General features: G+C 43.6%; 1 protein-coding gene across 12 annotated transcripts in view; it reads left to right on the forward strand.

Annotated features, from left to right (window-relative positions):
* The window catches only part of msi2b (musashi RNA-binding protein 2b), a 297,133-nt gene that overhangs the window by 148,661 nt on the left and 132,049 nt on the right, over positions 1 to 16,423 (forward strand). For all 12 annotated transcript variants that reach the window (XM_072691943.1, XM_072691935.1, XM_072691931.1 and 9 more), the window contains exon 7: positions 7,104 to 7,152. In XM_072691943.1, coding sequence (XP_072548044.1) covers positions 7,104 to 7,152 — 49 coding nt within the window. The remainder of the gene's footprint in view (positions 1 to 7,103; positions 7,153 to 16,423) is intronic.

Genomic DNA, 16,423 nt, shown 5'->3' on the forward strand with positions numbered 1-16,423 from the left:
TCAGAGCGCGACTGGTGAGGAAAGTGATAGCACAGAGCACTGTTATGTAGGAAAGAGTGACACCTGGAAGTGGCCATTTAGCTGCTCAGTTCTAACTAGTTACTTTCCCCACTTTTATTCCGCGAGGTTTCTAAGTTCACTCCCCAACGTCTGTTCCTGGTTTGCATTACTTAATCATTTCTATGGAAAAGCAGAGTGTCACATTAACTTAGTTATGGAACTATGTATTAGGGGTAAAGTGATGCACAAAACGTGCTGTGGTTTGGACCTTACGGTTCTGTACAATGGCAGGAAGGGGAACGCAACAAATCCCGTCCCCCCCAAATCAATAACCTAGTATTGTATAGTTTCATACCATGCAAATGTTTGTGGACACCCCTTTTAATAAATTCATTCAGGCTATTGCAAGTTGCACCCATTGCTGACAGATGTGTAAATGTACACACAGCCTGTCTAGTCCCTGTAGAGAAGTACTGCCAATAGAATAGGACTCTCTGGAGCAGATAAACATGAACCTATTGGCACCATGCCGAATGCCAGGCATGGGCTATAACCCCCCCCCCACACACACATACACACCCCCTCAGCATTGTGCTGTGGAGCAGTAGAACTGTGTTTTCTGGAATGATGGTTAGCGCTTCATTCAATACTTTTGGGATGAGTTGGGGTGGTGATCATCCAACATCCTGACCTCACTGTGGCTCTTGTCGCTGAATAGAACCAAATCCTCACAGCAATGTTCAAAAATCTAATAGAAAACCTTCCCTGGACAGTCAAGAAAGAATGATCTCTTTTTTTAATGCCCTTGATTTAGGAAGAAACAACAATTTGGGCAGGTGTCCCAATACTTTTGTCCATTTTATCACAAGATTTCTCCATGTCCTTCTCTGTCCCATACGTATGAAATAATAATTCAAAGTTCAAAGCATATTTGCCTTAACATCACACTTTCTGTTTGTGATTTCAGGCACTGCAGTTGTGAAGCGTTTGCTTCTTTCTAAATAGTTATATATATACACATATATATTTATTATTATTATTTATTTATTTATTTTTTATATGAGATCACTTGTTGGTGCTTTGTTTGTCTGGACGGAGCTTTACCTCATAACAGCCCTGCTGCAAGAGCTCATAAAGGCCTGTATCTTGGAGGGGTAAATGTGCAGCCCACCGCTAATAAGACACATAAATTTCAGGCAGAGAGAGACCTCCGTTTCACAAACTACGTTTAAAGGCAGTTTTATCGCCGCTTGGGCAGGACCTGCCCCGTCTTTGTCCGCCATAAAAGAGGCATTATGATGGGACTTCGCTGCGGCGTCCCGCCGTACGCCGTGTATTAGACATCAGCCGAGGCGCCACTTGTTCGGTCAATTAATGGTAATGGTGTTTAATGGTGAAGTGGCTTGACCACCATAGGGGCTTTTAATGATGTTGTCTGCCTGGGCCTGCGGAGTGGGGGAGCAGTCGTGCCTCCTGTACTGAGCCCCGCTCTCTCTGTTTCTCTCTCTCGCTCGCTGTCTGTCTGCTCAGCTCAGCTAATTAATTCTCCACCACATCTGAATGCTTTAAGGGAGCTCAGCGTGGCAGCTTGCGCAAATGGCGACTAAAGTGGTGTTTCGCATCGATCGGCGTGCCGCGGGCCCCAGGCCTGACCCCCCGCGGCCCCCTCCCGGCGCTGGGCACCGGCGCAAGAGCTAACAACTAAAGGTCAGGGCCATTTCGAATGCGACACTATCGCGTCTGCTAGCTCCATTAGCATCCTAGCTTTGCTGGCGTCTTCCGCAACACCCCCTCCCCACCCCAACCCCAAAAAGAGACCCTTACATGGATCTTTGGACAGGGCTACTTGGCTTTCTGTGCTCTGCCTGCATCTAGTAAACCTCCCACTCACTCATTTTTTTTTTTCTTCTTCTTCTTCTTCTTCTTCTTCTCCTTGTTCCTGCTCTCAGTGTATAGAAAAGCAGGGCTGTTATCTGGCAGAGGTGCTTGGCCCCTTTACATACTAAAGAGAACCCTCTTTATCCTTGAGGCCATTTTCTTACAGAAGGAGGAGAGAGGGGGCAGAGATTATGCACTGCGTTCACCTTTATGCCCAGCCTGTATGTGTCTATACATGCGTGCGCAAGCGTGTCCTGAAGCTCTTCTTATCCTGCTATCTGATGGACGCTAGAAGGCAGAGTCCATCTCCGATGAATGGTTGCCTTTGAGAGGCCTTGAATGGTTGTCTAAAGCAGCAGCAGCAGAAAGCAGAGGAAGAGAAGGGTGATGTGTGCGTCTCTGTGTACATTTAAGCTGCCGAGCATAACTAATGTGGCCACTGGATAAAAAAGGGTTGTGCTTTATGTAGGCAGAGGTTTTTGGCAGTAGATAACCCCACATCCAAGTTTTTGTTATGAAAAGCGGCAAAATACCTCAAAATACCTAAAAAAAAAAAAAAAAGAAAAAAAAACCTTCTTAGTCTAGCCTTTCAGTTTTGTTATTGGTTATTATGGCCAATTCATACTGACTTTTCATACTGATCGTCTATTTGATAAAACAATATACTTCTGGAAATACTTCTGTCGAAAACAGCGTTAATACAAGTATTAATTATTGTGGATCATACTATCCGGATATTATCTGGATACAAAACTCATGTTAATGGCAGGTGTAAACAGGCCCATTATGCCGTTATGAAGTATATTTAAAATAATGATTTACTAAAATGTGTTTATCTTAGAGGAAGTATTTGCTCAGTGGTTAGACTTCTGGGTTTTTGATCACGTGGTTTTTGATTCAGTAACCAGGTCCTTCATTCTCCTACTGTTGGGCCTTTGAGCAAGGCTTTGAACCCCCTCTACTTCTGAATCGCCATCGCATGGCTGCTTGCGCTCTGACCCTGGCCTTCTAAGCTGAGATATTAGATATTAGCTAAAGTTTTGTTATAATGTATGAAGTCTAGAAGTATGATGACCATAGAAGTTCATAATTAGTTGTCGCTGCGCCTGATGCAGCGTACCCCTGCGCTGTACTAACGGAGTGTGGAGGCTACTCATAGGATCTGATGACTTATCTGATCTCAATAGCAGCAAAATCTTTGATTGCCATTAAAATGTTGTGCTGTCAGTCGTTAAACTTGCTATAGAAGAGTTTAATTAGAAACGGAATGAACAGAAATGAGCTGATATTGCTGCATGAAGTGTTTACATGAGGGAGCCGAGTTGGAGGCAGTGCGGATTGGACGTGCCGTTGCTCACACTTCACTGACCCTGCGGTTACGATGTTGCGTCTGGTGTGAATTCAGCAGTACATGTAAATTGTAATAGAAACACAATGTTCTTTCTTTAATAACGGCAAAATGATTCATCATGCAGCACTGAAATATCTTATTAAAATAAATAATAGTACTAAATAAATAAATAAATAATAATAATAATAAAATAAATGAATACATCCTGCCATTAAAGTCAGTCAAAAGTTTGGATCGGGTTGAAAACATGTTTTTTTTGTTTTGTTTTTAATATTCTTGAAGACGTTTTGATTACATTATGGCCGGAGTCCGAGAGAGCACAATTGGCTATGCGCTCTCCCCTTATCACGGTCAAGCGATGCTGGCGCAGGCGCCTATTAGCTGGTGTGGTGGAGTCCTCACTCTCCTAGTCTCTGGAGCATTGCTAGTGCTAGGGAAGTTAAAATCAGGGGGAGGGGGTTAAGGGAAAAATATAACAAACACATTTATTAAAAATATTTTTTAAAAATGCTGAAAGTGTTCTGAATATTAGTAAAGTAAATACATAGTAAAGTTGGTGCTTGCATTTTATTGTGGATACTTTTCAAATACAATGTGAAAAGTATTTTTCAGCAAACACATAGGGCTGGTAATAAAAGATTATAATTACAGATGGTGTATCTGTATGATGGGTATCCGTATCGGGCTGATGTCAGCAGAAAATGCTGCACTGGATAACAGAGGGCAAAACAAATGAATCTGATCCAGTCCTGTAACCGATCCGCATGAAATAGCACACGCTCACACAGTGTGACGGGATATTAGCTGGGTGTTTCTTCTTCCTGTGTGGTAGTAGAGTGGTTGAGTAGTCTAAGCTTTTTGATGCTCATCTTAAGTGGTGTGTTTCAGTTAAAGTAGCCATAACACCGAGTTTTTGATTGGTCTTCTGTATTTGTATTGGGCACGAAAAAGTGGAATTGTCTTCTCCAGTTAAAATACCTCAATAAAAAAAATATAAAATCTTTTTTTAGTCAGAGTTTTGATGTCACTGTTATTCCTAAATTTGCAAAATTGTACAAATAGCAGCACCTGTTCTGGTCCTGTGGGAAATAAACCTGGAGGAACCGTGAGATCCGTATTCCTGTCAGAGTATACTGTCATATGCTGACCTGGCCTGTCATATATATATATGACCACTGCAAAAGCTGTATATGTGTACAGCATATACTTTAAAAAGAGAGATGGGGAGGAAGCTTGTGCAACTGCACATGTCCTGTCATATTTGACACCGTGGAGGAGGCAGGTAAACAGACACAGGGGGAAATATACAGTCTTTGCAGTGATATTTGTTTCTATTCGGATTGTGACACAGTGACAGGTGACACAGTGTAGCTCTGAACCAGAGCCAGAAAGGGAGAGAGAGAGCCAGAGAGAGAGACGGAGCCAGACAGAGCCAGAGAGAGGGAGAGACTGTGTATATGTTATGTGGACGGACAGTTACATATGAGGCCGACTCTGGTGCTGTCTCTTCCCATCATGCACTTGTGCAGCCTCAGTCATGAGTGTCTCGTCTCTCTTTGGACAAACCAGGACACAGCTAGCTCTGGGCCTGTTACCTAGCGACCGTCGCTGAGGGCAGTGTCCTGGGGGAGCCTACACACTTCACAGCAGTTCTGTAAAACTGGACCCGCTGGGCTAAGCTGAGATGAGGGAAACTACCTCCACTTAGACCTACTTGATCACATCCATGCCTCACTTAGTGGAAGGAATGTAGTTGCCCAGCCCAGACGTGTTTGGTGGCTGAGGGTTGCTTCTTTAGTTTTGCACTGGGGCTCTGAATCTACACGGCTAATGTAGCAAACAGGTAACAGAAGATGGGAATTAATGAAAAGCCATCTATGTCAAGACTAGCGGTGCACCGGTCCCGATCCTGTACTCTGCATTGGTCAGATACGGACCAAAATCACTTGATCGTGTATCATAACAAAAGTGGTGTAATCCAATATGATTTATGGGCCTAAACCATCACATAAATGCTTAACTCCCGGATTCCAAACCTATATGGTTCTTACAGACATGATACTCATACACTATATGTCCAAATGTTTGTGGACACCCCTTCTAATAAATGCATTCAGCTACTTTAAGTTGCATCCATTGCTAACACAGATGTGCAAACATGCATGCACGCACACACACAGCTTGTCTAGTGCCAGGAGAGCAGTATTGCATGGAGTAGGCACGGTGCCAAACATTAACCTGTTGGCACTATGCCTATAAAGCCCCCCCCCCAGCATTGAGTAAAACTGTGTTTCCTGGAATGATGGTTGGTGCTCCATCCAATACTTTTGGGATAAATTGGGGGTGGGGTGGGGATGAGGATGAGGTGGGTTGATGATCATCCTACATCTTGACCTCACTAGTGCTCTTGTCATTGACTTCAATTAAATCCTAACAACAGTGCTCCACAATCTAGTAGAAGGCCTTCCCTGGACAGTACTACAACAATTCAGAGACAGTTACAGAGACAGTTACTCCAACAATTCATGAAAACATGAAGCAAAATCCCAGTTTTTCTGTCGTTCTAACACATTAAAATGTGGTTTTGTGCCACACTTACCAAAGATGCACATCACTTTCTTTGCCCTGTACACTTCCAGCATGACTTCTGATGTGTTATAGTTTAAAAAAATTGATGACCTCCAGTGTTTACTGTCCTGGTTAGTGTCTTGGAAACAGTTTAGCTTATTAGCAGGTTGAAGAGGAGCAGAGGGATGGTTTTAAAAATGTCTAAAATCATAAAAAATGTCCTGATTAGACCTGCTACTACTGCTACTACTTTTGTGGTAAATAATAAAAATGCACTAGCTTGATTTTGCACCGTACCATCGCTTTAAACAGTGATTCACAGTGCTTTTCAGTCTCAGGCTAGGCCTAGGAAATGGTCCAAAGACCCAGCACCAGTGGTCTTTATGTAATAGACTGGCTTAAATATGCATTAGTGCATTAGTTCCATGTGTTCCTTCTGCAGTGGAGGATAACAGTTGGCATCAGTGTGAGAGCTAGTCAGAGTGACTCTTATTGAGAGTGATTGAGGCTGATGAGCAGCATTAAGACTGGCGGCTGCGCTCTTTTTCATGCTGCTGATTGACGGCTCTGTAAGCAGGTGTTTCTCCTGCATTCTCTGCTTTTGGTTTAGTTCACAATCAAGTAACGCTGTCACTACTGATTATAAACGTAATCGAGTAATCGATTTATTTTGACAGGGAAGTCATTTTGTTCTTTAAGCTGAACAATAAACAATTTACTGAACATTAGCAAAAAAGGGCATATTCTAAGTGTGAAAATTCTGTAATAATAAAGTGTGTGTAAAATAGGGCCCGGACGATATTAGCTTCAAGAGATCAGTAGGAGTATTTTAAATATGCATTATCATCAGGCAAATTGCCAGATAATCACTGCCTGTTCATCAGGAAGGTACATTTTAATTGATTGTTTATTCTCAGTTACTCTGTGTTGAATTGTATGTACTACAGAAGTCAAGGAGCACTGGCCTTGTTTGTGCATGTGCGTATGTGGGATTTGCTGGTTCAAGGGATATTGTCTGTATGTGTGTTGGTCATGGTTGAGCGTGCGTGCTGGTGTGTCCTTGCAGACAGGCCTTTCTGTCAGGATCAGTAGGCCTTTCTCAGGGTCAGCCCGTTTCTCACCCTTGGGCGGTAGTACTGCTTACAGAACACAATAGCTGTGTATGCATAAGAGAATGAGATTGAGTGTGTGTGTGTGTGTGTGTGTGTGTGAGGGTGTGTGTATGAAGAGTGTCATTGTTCTGTGCGCTTGGTTGCTGTTTCTTAAAAATATTTACTCACTGATCCCTCTGTCTCTTCTCTTCTAGGTAGAGGACGCCATGCTTATGTTTGATAAAACCACAAATAGGCATAGAGGTAAGATGCTGTAATATCTATTTGTGTGTGTGTGTGTGTGTGTGTGTGTGTGTGTGTGTGTGTGTGTGTTCATACCCTACCTGTCATCAGTGTGTCTCTACACTGCCTCTCTGTAATCCTGAAATGGGAGAGGCTTGTTATTTTCTGTGATTGTAACCTGTGCTTCCGTTTTAAAGGTACTGAAGCTGTTGTTTTCCTCTAAGAATACTTAGAGCTGTGTGCCACATTATGGCATTATATCTTCAAGGACGTTTAGGCCCCGAAGGTCATGGCTAATGCGGTCCAATAAAAGCCCAGCGTTCTCACTGTAACCAATCTATCGCCTCTATTCGATTAGGCCGACATTTACTTGCGGTCGTACAGGAAGGAATGTTTCCCCAACCCGGTACACTTATGCCTACAGGCCTCTGAGTAATACACACTGCCTTCACTTACCTCCACACTTTAGCTTATTGGCCACCCGAGCTATATATCTGTATTTCCTCTAAAGGAACGAACGGGGTACCGGTGGTGTACTGTTGTGGAGACCTGGCTCAGCGTCCACAAGTGGACTATGTGGGCTCGGAGCAGCCCAAGCCTGCTCCTCTGCTCTTCTATTGGCCCTTGAAGGAATAGTTCCATGAAAAATCCAGTTACACACTTGTACCCATACTGCAAATATAGCCGGCCTGCCAGGGAAAGTGTGGTGTGGGGAGTTTGTTTATTTAGTTTTGCACTGGAGCTCTCAGGCGTATGTAGTTAACAAGTAATGGAAACTTAGACCCACCTGTTGCTTTATCCATGCTCTACACCCACGTGTGCAAGGCTGGACAGGCTTTACGGGACAAATCAGCGTCACATCACAATAATAATAAGCTTAAGGCTAATAATAAGGATAAGGCTGTTAGTGTCCAAATAGTGTTTTCACTTCCTTACTTCAGCACTACAGCAGCGTTACAACTGCTGTAAGCTGTGAAACTGTAAGAACAAACCTCATTCAGAATGTACTGGAGTACATTCAGCATCAAAACTGTACCATTTCTTCAGTGTCTGTGGTTTCCTTTGGCCAAAAATGTAAAGGATTACTCTGACATGCATAGTTCACAGCACATTTCACTCCCTAGAGACTGGGGGCATATCTATACTGCTGAACTTACTAGCTCCCGCTACTGGGTCTGTCAGGGAACAGCCTAAAGACTCTTTTTAAAGTTTTGGTACAGTCTGTTTAATTATTTCCCTCCCCACTTTCACACTAAAAGTAAGCTGCTCAGCCACTGATCAAATGGGAGTTATCCACCTGGAAGTTCTGCCCCATTAATGTGCAGCACCGACTGGTCAAAGCATTAGGAATAGAGCAGGTGTAGTTTTTGTTGTGTAGTTGGGGTTTTTAGAAATAGATATTTTTGATTGGCATGCTTTAGCACCTATAACGTTGTTAGCTGGAACTGCCAAACTCTTTACACTATGCTGACATGAGACAACAACTCAGCAAAGACACTAAGGGAAATATTTAATACCAAAAAAAAATTCTAGAAGTAGCGAACCTAAAGATACAAAATAACCACTAAGCTAATGGACATATGCTATATGTTCAAATGTTTATGGACACCCCTTCTAATTAAAGCTACGAATTCAGCTACTTTAAGTTGCACCTATTGCTGACACAGGTGTGAAAAGACGCGCACACACACAGCTTGTCTAGTCCCTGTAGAGAAGTGCCTAATACCAGGCATGAGCTAGAGGGATTTGCAGCTCCCCAGAACTGAGCTGTGGAGCAGTGGAACTGTGTTCTCTGGAATGATGGTGCTCTATCCTGACTCAGTTTATTGCTGAAAACAATCTAGTAGACAGCCTACTAAATACCCTTTTTTACCCTAAATACCCTACTGATTTTAGAAGAAACATGAATGAGCAGATGTCCCAATACTTTTGTCAATATAATGTTAATAAATTACGAGTACTGAAATAGTTCAATAACATTACATTGCATCATTACACCGCTACTGTTCTCATTAAAAACATACATTAGTGTTTGTATTCCAAAGAAGGCACAGAATTCAATATTTACAGTACACCTATCAGCCATAACATTAAAACCACCTACTTAATAATGTGTAGGTCACCCTTGTTCTGCCAAAATGGCTCTGAAAAAGCCTTGAACTCCAGAACCCCCTCTGAAGGTGTCCTGTGGAGTCTGACACCAAGACGTTAGCAACAGATCCGTTCACATTAGGTCACATTACTGAGCCCTGGGTGATCATGTCCATGTCGCTTGTTGTCCTTCTTTGGACCACTTTTGGTAGGTACTGACCACTGCATACCAGGCATACCACATGAGACCTGCCTGATGTTTGATAGATATTCTGACCCAGTTGTCTAGCCTTCACAATTTGACCCAGGAGTGGCCAGATCTTCATGCTTGCTTATTTTCCCTGCTTGCACTTCCTGCCTAGTATGTAAATCCCACCCCTGGACAGGGGTCACTAACCAGATAATGTTACTCACATTCCCTGTCAGTGGTTTTTAGGTTATGTCTGATTGAGGTACGTTGATTGTCATGTCGTTATCTTTTTACCTTGTCATTTTATAGGTGCAGAGTAAATTGTACATCTCATACAGTTTCCCTCAGACAACACAAACAGCTAGACAGCTTTGGTGTACACACAAGCTATATATAAACAATGTACATGCTATTGTGGTATTCACGTTTGCGTAAGAACCACGCGGCTCTTGTGCAGGTGCATGTGTCTGTGTCCTTTCCTTGCAGCAATGCTTCGAAAACTGGCAGACTGCGTCACTGTTGCTGCTTTCTTCGGAACAGCCTGATCAGACAGGTGGAAGTGTCCCTTTTTCCCTGATTAATAGCTGAGCTTTTCCAAGCGTTGTTAAAAATGAGATGCAGGTGTTGTACCATGATAAGTTGTTTTTTCCCCACTGTTTAAAACATTCGCTACCGCAAACACTCCCGAGTTGCAAAGAACGCCTCGCTCCCAAATGTCAAGTTCAAGTTCACCTTGTGACCCTCAGCATGACGCAGGGAGACTCTACAGAGTGCTTTTAGTTCTTCTGTCTGTAATTAAATGCAGGGGACTAGGGGAGGGGGGGGGGGGTATGTAACGGTTATACTGTATACCGAGCTGTTTTTAAAATGTTCCTCCATGAGCATGAGCAAAAAAGCCACAGGGTGGGGGCGCCGTGGGAGCTCACGGATGTCATGCTCTGAAAACAGGTGAGACCCACCCTAGTTGTAAGTTTAGTGACATGCTGAGCTCGATAGAAAGGGAAAGCAAGCAAACCTGGATGAACATGTGCCTGAAAACAGTCACTCCTAAGACTCCTAACACCCGTTACTCGGCTTTATCCTATTTATAAGGCTTTATAAGTCCCAACACAGCCGAACCTGCCGCATTTCTCCTTTCTGTTACTCCAAACACCAGTCACTCGACTTCGCTCTCTCAGACCCAAGCTTTTTTTCTTAACACTTAACAGTTAGTCAACAGCAGCTGTGCTGAGCTGTCTGATACTCGGTGGAGCTGTAGCTGAGCTAGCAAAGCAAAGACTAGCTAAGCGAGCTGTTCAGTTGAACTTGAATTAGTTCTGTGGTGAGCAGATTGTTATCCTGCTAACTTAAGCTAATGCTAACCAGCTTCTCTCTCCTGTTTCAGAGCAGTTTAACATTTAGCTTTGTTGGCAGACTGACAATTTACCAGTTATTGAATGATGTGCTATTAAATTGTAAACAGTGTTTATTTAAGTTTTTAAGAGATTTTATGCAAATGACGATGTAATTTTTGTACTATGACTAATAGATCGCAATATATCGAATCATAACCCCTGTATTGTGATTTGTATCGTATCGTCAGGTTCTTCCCAGAACACAACCCTCCCCTTCCCAGGCAAACATCTTTAGTAGATCAGTTGGCTTTTCTGCTCTGCGTCCAGGGTGAAGAACTCGTCCCTCCATCCCTTAGGGCCTCCGTCTCCATGCCCACTATTGTAAACACTCCCCCAGGATGAGGTGTCCGTATCTATGGGAACGGCAGGCATGTTTTTCTTTTTTCTTTTTTTTTCTTTTTTGTTTTTTGAGGAAGCCCTGTCCTCCGGAGATCTGGAGAGCGGTGAGAGGCGATGACTTGAGGTCAGAGCGAGTGTGGAGGGCCTGTTTAGCTGCGGCAGCTGATCGAAACATGGAGGGGAGGTGGTGGGGGGGCAAAGAAAAAACGACTATTATTTTCTAATCCTTCAGGAGAGGAGCCGGAGCAGCGGGTCAGGAATGAGACTGGCTGCTATTAAATGTGTGGCTGGTAAACAGCAAGAAGCGGACAATGCAGGGGGAGACGAGCTATTTCCATTACAGACCCTCTTCTCACGCTTTTCAAAGACCACCCCCCCCACACACACACACACACATACACGCACAAACACAATAGGCGGCCGACAAACAGACGTGGTTTCACTTTTTGTAAGTTGGCATTTGGAAATATGTGCGATTGTCTCTTTGTTTAGCCTCGTTAAATTCTCCCCTCCGTTAGCACCGCCGGCTAAACGAGGTTCGCTAAGGTCACCGTTTTTAATAGCCTCTCAGCAATTACTGTACGTGGCTGGAGCCTCCAGTGAATTAACTGGCCAACTGGATTGTAATGGTAGGGAGTGGGGCGGGGGTGGGGGGGGGGTGGGGGGTGGCTGAGAGAGCCATTAAAAACAGTGTTTGAAGATAACGCTTGAATGGATTTTTTTTTTTTGGGAGGTAAACAGAGCATTGATGAGAGAGAGCGAGAGAGAGAGTGCAAGAAAGAGAGAGCTTGTGAGTGGATGAGAGAGAGCCAGCAAATAATAAGAAGTGAAAATTAGAAAAAGTGTTATACTTCCATTCTTGCCTCATTCTTGCTCTGTGAAAAGACACTCGGACCTTCCGTGTCTCACTGCCGTCCTTTTAGCCATCCGATTTTTATTGGAAAAGGAAGACAGTCACTAATCCTCCGCAGTCCGTCCGTCCGTCCGTCCGTCCGTCCGTCCGTCCGTCTGTCTGTCTGCTGCGCAGCTATTCAGCACTGTCCTTCAGACCTGAGGTGACGGACGAGCTAAACTGCTAAAAGGCTGTTTCTCTCTGTGTGTGTGTGTGTGTGTGTGTGTGTCTCCTCTGTGAAAGAACACTGGCTGTGTCTGAATGTGAGGACGCTGGCCAAGGTTTCTCTCCGAGCGAGCGAGAATGAGAATGGCAGGCTTTTGAAATGGAGCTGCTCGCTTCATTTTGCTCCGTGTTCGGACGCTCTCCTGTGAGGTGGCTAAAGCCAGAGAGTCACGCTGGTGGACGAACACACACTTAACACACACATGGTTAGATACTCCTTCAGGGTTTTGCTGAGCCATCTACCCACCTGGCTTTAACTTAAAATGCAAATGTGCTGGGCCCACTCCGTTTCTTCACCTTTGACCGTTCTCTCTCGCGTGCTCCCTCTCTCTCTTGTTTACTCTATCTCTATTCTGCATTTCTTTTTTTTCTTCTCACTTTGTCTCCCATTGTCACTCTATCTCTCTTACTCTATCTTTTACTCTCTCACTTGCTCTTACATACTTTTCTCTATTGCTTTCTCCCCTTTTCTCGCTTTCACAAACTCTTTCTCTCTGTTTATCTTTTTCTCCCTCTCTCGCTCCCACTCTCCCCTCTTTCTAACCCACCTTCTCTCTCTTTCTCCTCCCGCTCACTCCTGTCTTTCTCACTTTTTTCTTTCTCTCGCTGTCTCAATCTCACCATCCTTCTCTCTCTCTTCTTCTTCTCCATCTCTCTCTCTCTCCCACACTCACTCTCAATTTCTCTTTCTCACTCTTCTGTCTTCTCACTCTCCCTCTGACTCTTTCGCTCTCTCTCTTTCCCCCATTTACACACTCTCTCTCTTTCTCTCTCTCACCCTCTCCCTCTCCCTCTCTCTCTGACTGAGTCTGCTCTCTTTCTTCTTGGCTGCTGGTTGAGTCTCGAGTGAATATTCTTACATCTGTGCTTCATGAAAGGAGGAATGAAGCCGCTGTGGGGTTGATGTGTATCGGCCTGCTTTTTAAACACGTTAACAGAACTGCGCTCTGATAGGCCGTGTTTCATTCATTCTCTTTCTTACAGCAACAAGCAGCTTCTGCTGAATGGCAAAAAAGCTCTAAAGGCTGTATGAGAGAAAGTGTATGTGTATGTGTGTGTGTGTGTGTGTGTGTTTGAGAATTCAGTGGTAGTGTCACATAGCCTGAATTCACTCTACCCATGGTTTTAAAGACTAAGGTGAACTAGAAAGACAGAGTTTAGCTGCTGAAAGTTTGTTTGGCATGAAATAGTGCTAGCGTAGCATTTCCAGCCAGAGATCAGTGGTCGCTTCATTAGTCTTGTTGCGAGATAACGATGCCCCTCATTGTCATTTAATAGCCTATTCAACAGATGTACCTCAGATATACCACAAATGTTGGTATTTCTGCATAGCTGACTAAAGCACTGAAGTGTGTGTGTGTGTGTGTGTGTGTGTGTGTGTGTGTGTGTGTGTGTGTGTGTGTCTGTGTCTGTGTCTGTGTCTCTCTCTCTCTCTCTCTCTCTCTGTCCGTCTGTCTGTTTCTGTCTCTCTCTCTCTCCCTCTCCCTGTCTCAGTCTGGTCTCAATCTGTCTGTCTTTTAGGAATGGGGACTATGGACACTGTATTATGAAAAAAACTTTTTTTTTTGGCGTGACATGGCACATAATTAAAATGCACATATAAATACATGTATTACTTAAATTATTTTAAAGTATTCCTTTATTTTTAGATGTCAAAAAAGAGCTGTCCATATCCTCACTAATGGAGGAAAGTCTTCTTATTTTTACATAATTTGCACCAGCTCCTCTTTGCATGCTGTGTGGAAAGGTGTGATGGATGGGGCAGTAGTGGTACAGAATGATGTGCAATAAAACCTCATTACATTATCTTACACTAGAAGTTAAGAAACGTCTCCTGTAATGTTCCCACTTTGAACATTTAAGGTTTCCTTCATATTCCTATTTCACCTACAGCAGTTCCACCTCCTTCCACTCATAAGCAGTGTTTGAAACTGAGCTGCTGAAGCATCATTCAGATTTACTGCAGATCAGTCTTAAACGTACAGTAACGAACAGAATCTCAATTCTAAAAGATAAAGAGAGGATTGACCGTAGTCATGTAAAAATGAATTATGGTTGTTTTTGCTACATAATACATTACTAATTAGCGTTGACCCCATTGGGTGAGGTCAGGATGTTGGATGACCCCCTCCCCCATTCCCATCTCCCCAACACACCACAGAAGTACTGGATGAAGCACCACCATCATTCCAGAGAACACTGTTCCACAGCTCAATGCTGGGGGGCTTTATACCCCTCTATCCCATGCTTGACATTAGGCGTGACACCAATAGGTTCATGTTTATCAGCTTCAGAGAGTCCTATTCTATTGACAATACCTCTCTATAGAGACTAGACAAGCTGTGTGTGTGTGTGTGTGCATTTGCACATCTTTGTCAGCAGTGGGTGCAATTTAAAGTAGCTGAATGCATTCATTAGAAGGGGTGTCCATAAACAAATAGTTTTATGATTCATGTCATATGCCAACATATGGGAGTTTTTTCCTGATGTGTCATGTTAATGGAATTTTTTAGGGCTGTGTGTGTGTGTGTGTGTGTGTGTGTGTGTGTGTGTGTGTGTGTGTGTGTGTGTGTGTGTGTGTGTGTGTGTGTGAGTGAGAGAGATTGCACTACATAATTTGACATCCTCCACAAGCCATGAGTAGATTTCCGCATCTATGAATGTTTCAGCATCAGCTAATAATGAATGATGTGATGAAATCGGCTGAAAGAGTGGTGTCTGAGAAAGAGAGAGTGAGAGAGAGCGCGAGAGAAAGAGCGTGAGGGAAGGGAGGGAGCGGGAGGGAGGTGTGGAATTGCATTTGAAGATCAATATCAAAAGATAACTACTTTCAAGGTAAATCAGGCTGTGCACTGTGGAAAGCGGTTCTTAAGCACATACAGTGCTTTTGATCTGTGCTGACAATGAGAATCTACTGAACGATATCACAATCCATTCACAGAGATGCTCATTGAGAAATCACATCAAAGCCCTTCTTACAGCAAAGCATCCGTTTAAATACACTCGCGCTTCTTTGAGGAGCACGCAATCAGGTTTTGATAAAGCTGCATCTGCTTTTCCTAAAAGCTGCAAGTCTGAAAGTTCATTGCTGTCGTATCTGATCTTTGTAGGTTTTTCTTTTATTTTGCTCTGTTTGTGAAAAACGACAGAGTGTCAGAGACGTCAGAGCCTGGACAATATCACCAAACTGAATTTGAGTCGGTACTGGTGACACACATTGCTGATAATGCACCCATAATCACCACCTTTTGACCTGACAGTTTTCTAAGAACAGGGCCAGTCCTTTATCACCTTTACCAATCTTGTCGTCCATCACAATACCACAATACTGTCTGAAGTACTGAGTACAGAATAGAGAATAACATCTGCAGTGGTATACAAAGGTATGCTCATCCTGCATAGTCAGTACTTAGTATTGCCCCATATTAAGTTTTACATCTTATAATCTGTCGCTGTCGGGCAAAAACCTTGTATCTACGAAATGGCAACTTTACAGGATGAGGAAAGGTCCTAACTTTGGTACACTGATACTAGGTTAATCAATTTCTGCTGTTTGCTGATGCCACTGTTGGACAAATGCAGATATGCGCCGCTTGGATGGTCGATAAAGGCCCAGGCGCTCCAGCGTGGCGTGGGCCGGCCCTGAGCCTGAGTCCGAGAGAGCACAACTGGCCATGCTCTCTCTGGGTGGGTAGATGATGCTCTCTCCTCTCATCACTCTTAAAGTGATGTTGGCCAGCACAGGAGTCTGTTAGCTGGTGCGGGCCTTCCTCCAAGCATGTTGGCTGACACATTAGTGGCTGTTGGAAAACAGGCAGTGGCTAGCTTCACATGTATCGGAGGAGATGTGTTAGGTCATTACCTTCATAGTGTCTGGAGCACTAGTGCTCTAGCTAATGCTAGGGGGAGCCATGAACGGGTGGTTTAATTGGCGGTACTAAACTTAGAGAAAAGGGGGAAAATGGCAAAAATGTAACATTAACAGAAACTCAAAAATGAGTTCCAGTTTTTTTTTGGGGGGGGGGTAGTGACAAAATGCTTTTTGTAGCTAACTAAGGGTCTTTCAGTCCTTGCTTGAAGGAATTTCAACCCTTTTTAAAAGGTATCTAGTTCTCTGAGATTGTTGAGACATGCACTGCTATTTTGAGGACTGTCCATATA

The sequence above is a fragment of the Salminus brasiliensis genome, chromosome 11, assembly GCF_030463535.1.
Source record: "Salminus brasiliensis chromosome 11, fSalBra1.hap2, whole genome shotgun sequence".
Lineage (NCBI taxonomy): Eukaryota > Metazoa > Chordata > Actinopteri > Characiformes > Bryconidae > Salminus > Salminus brasiliensis.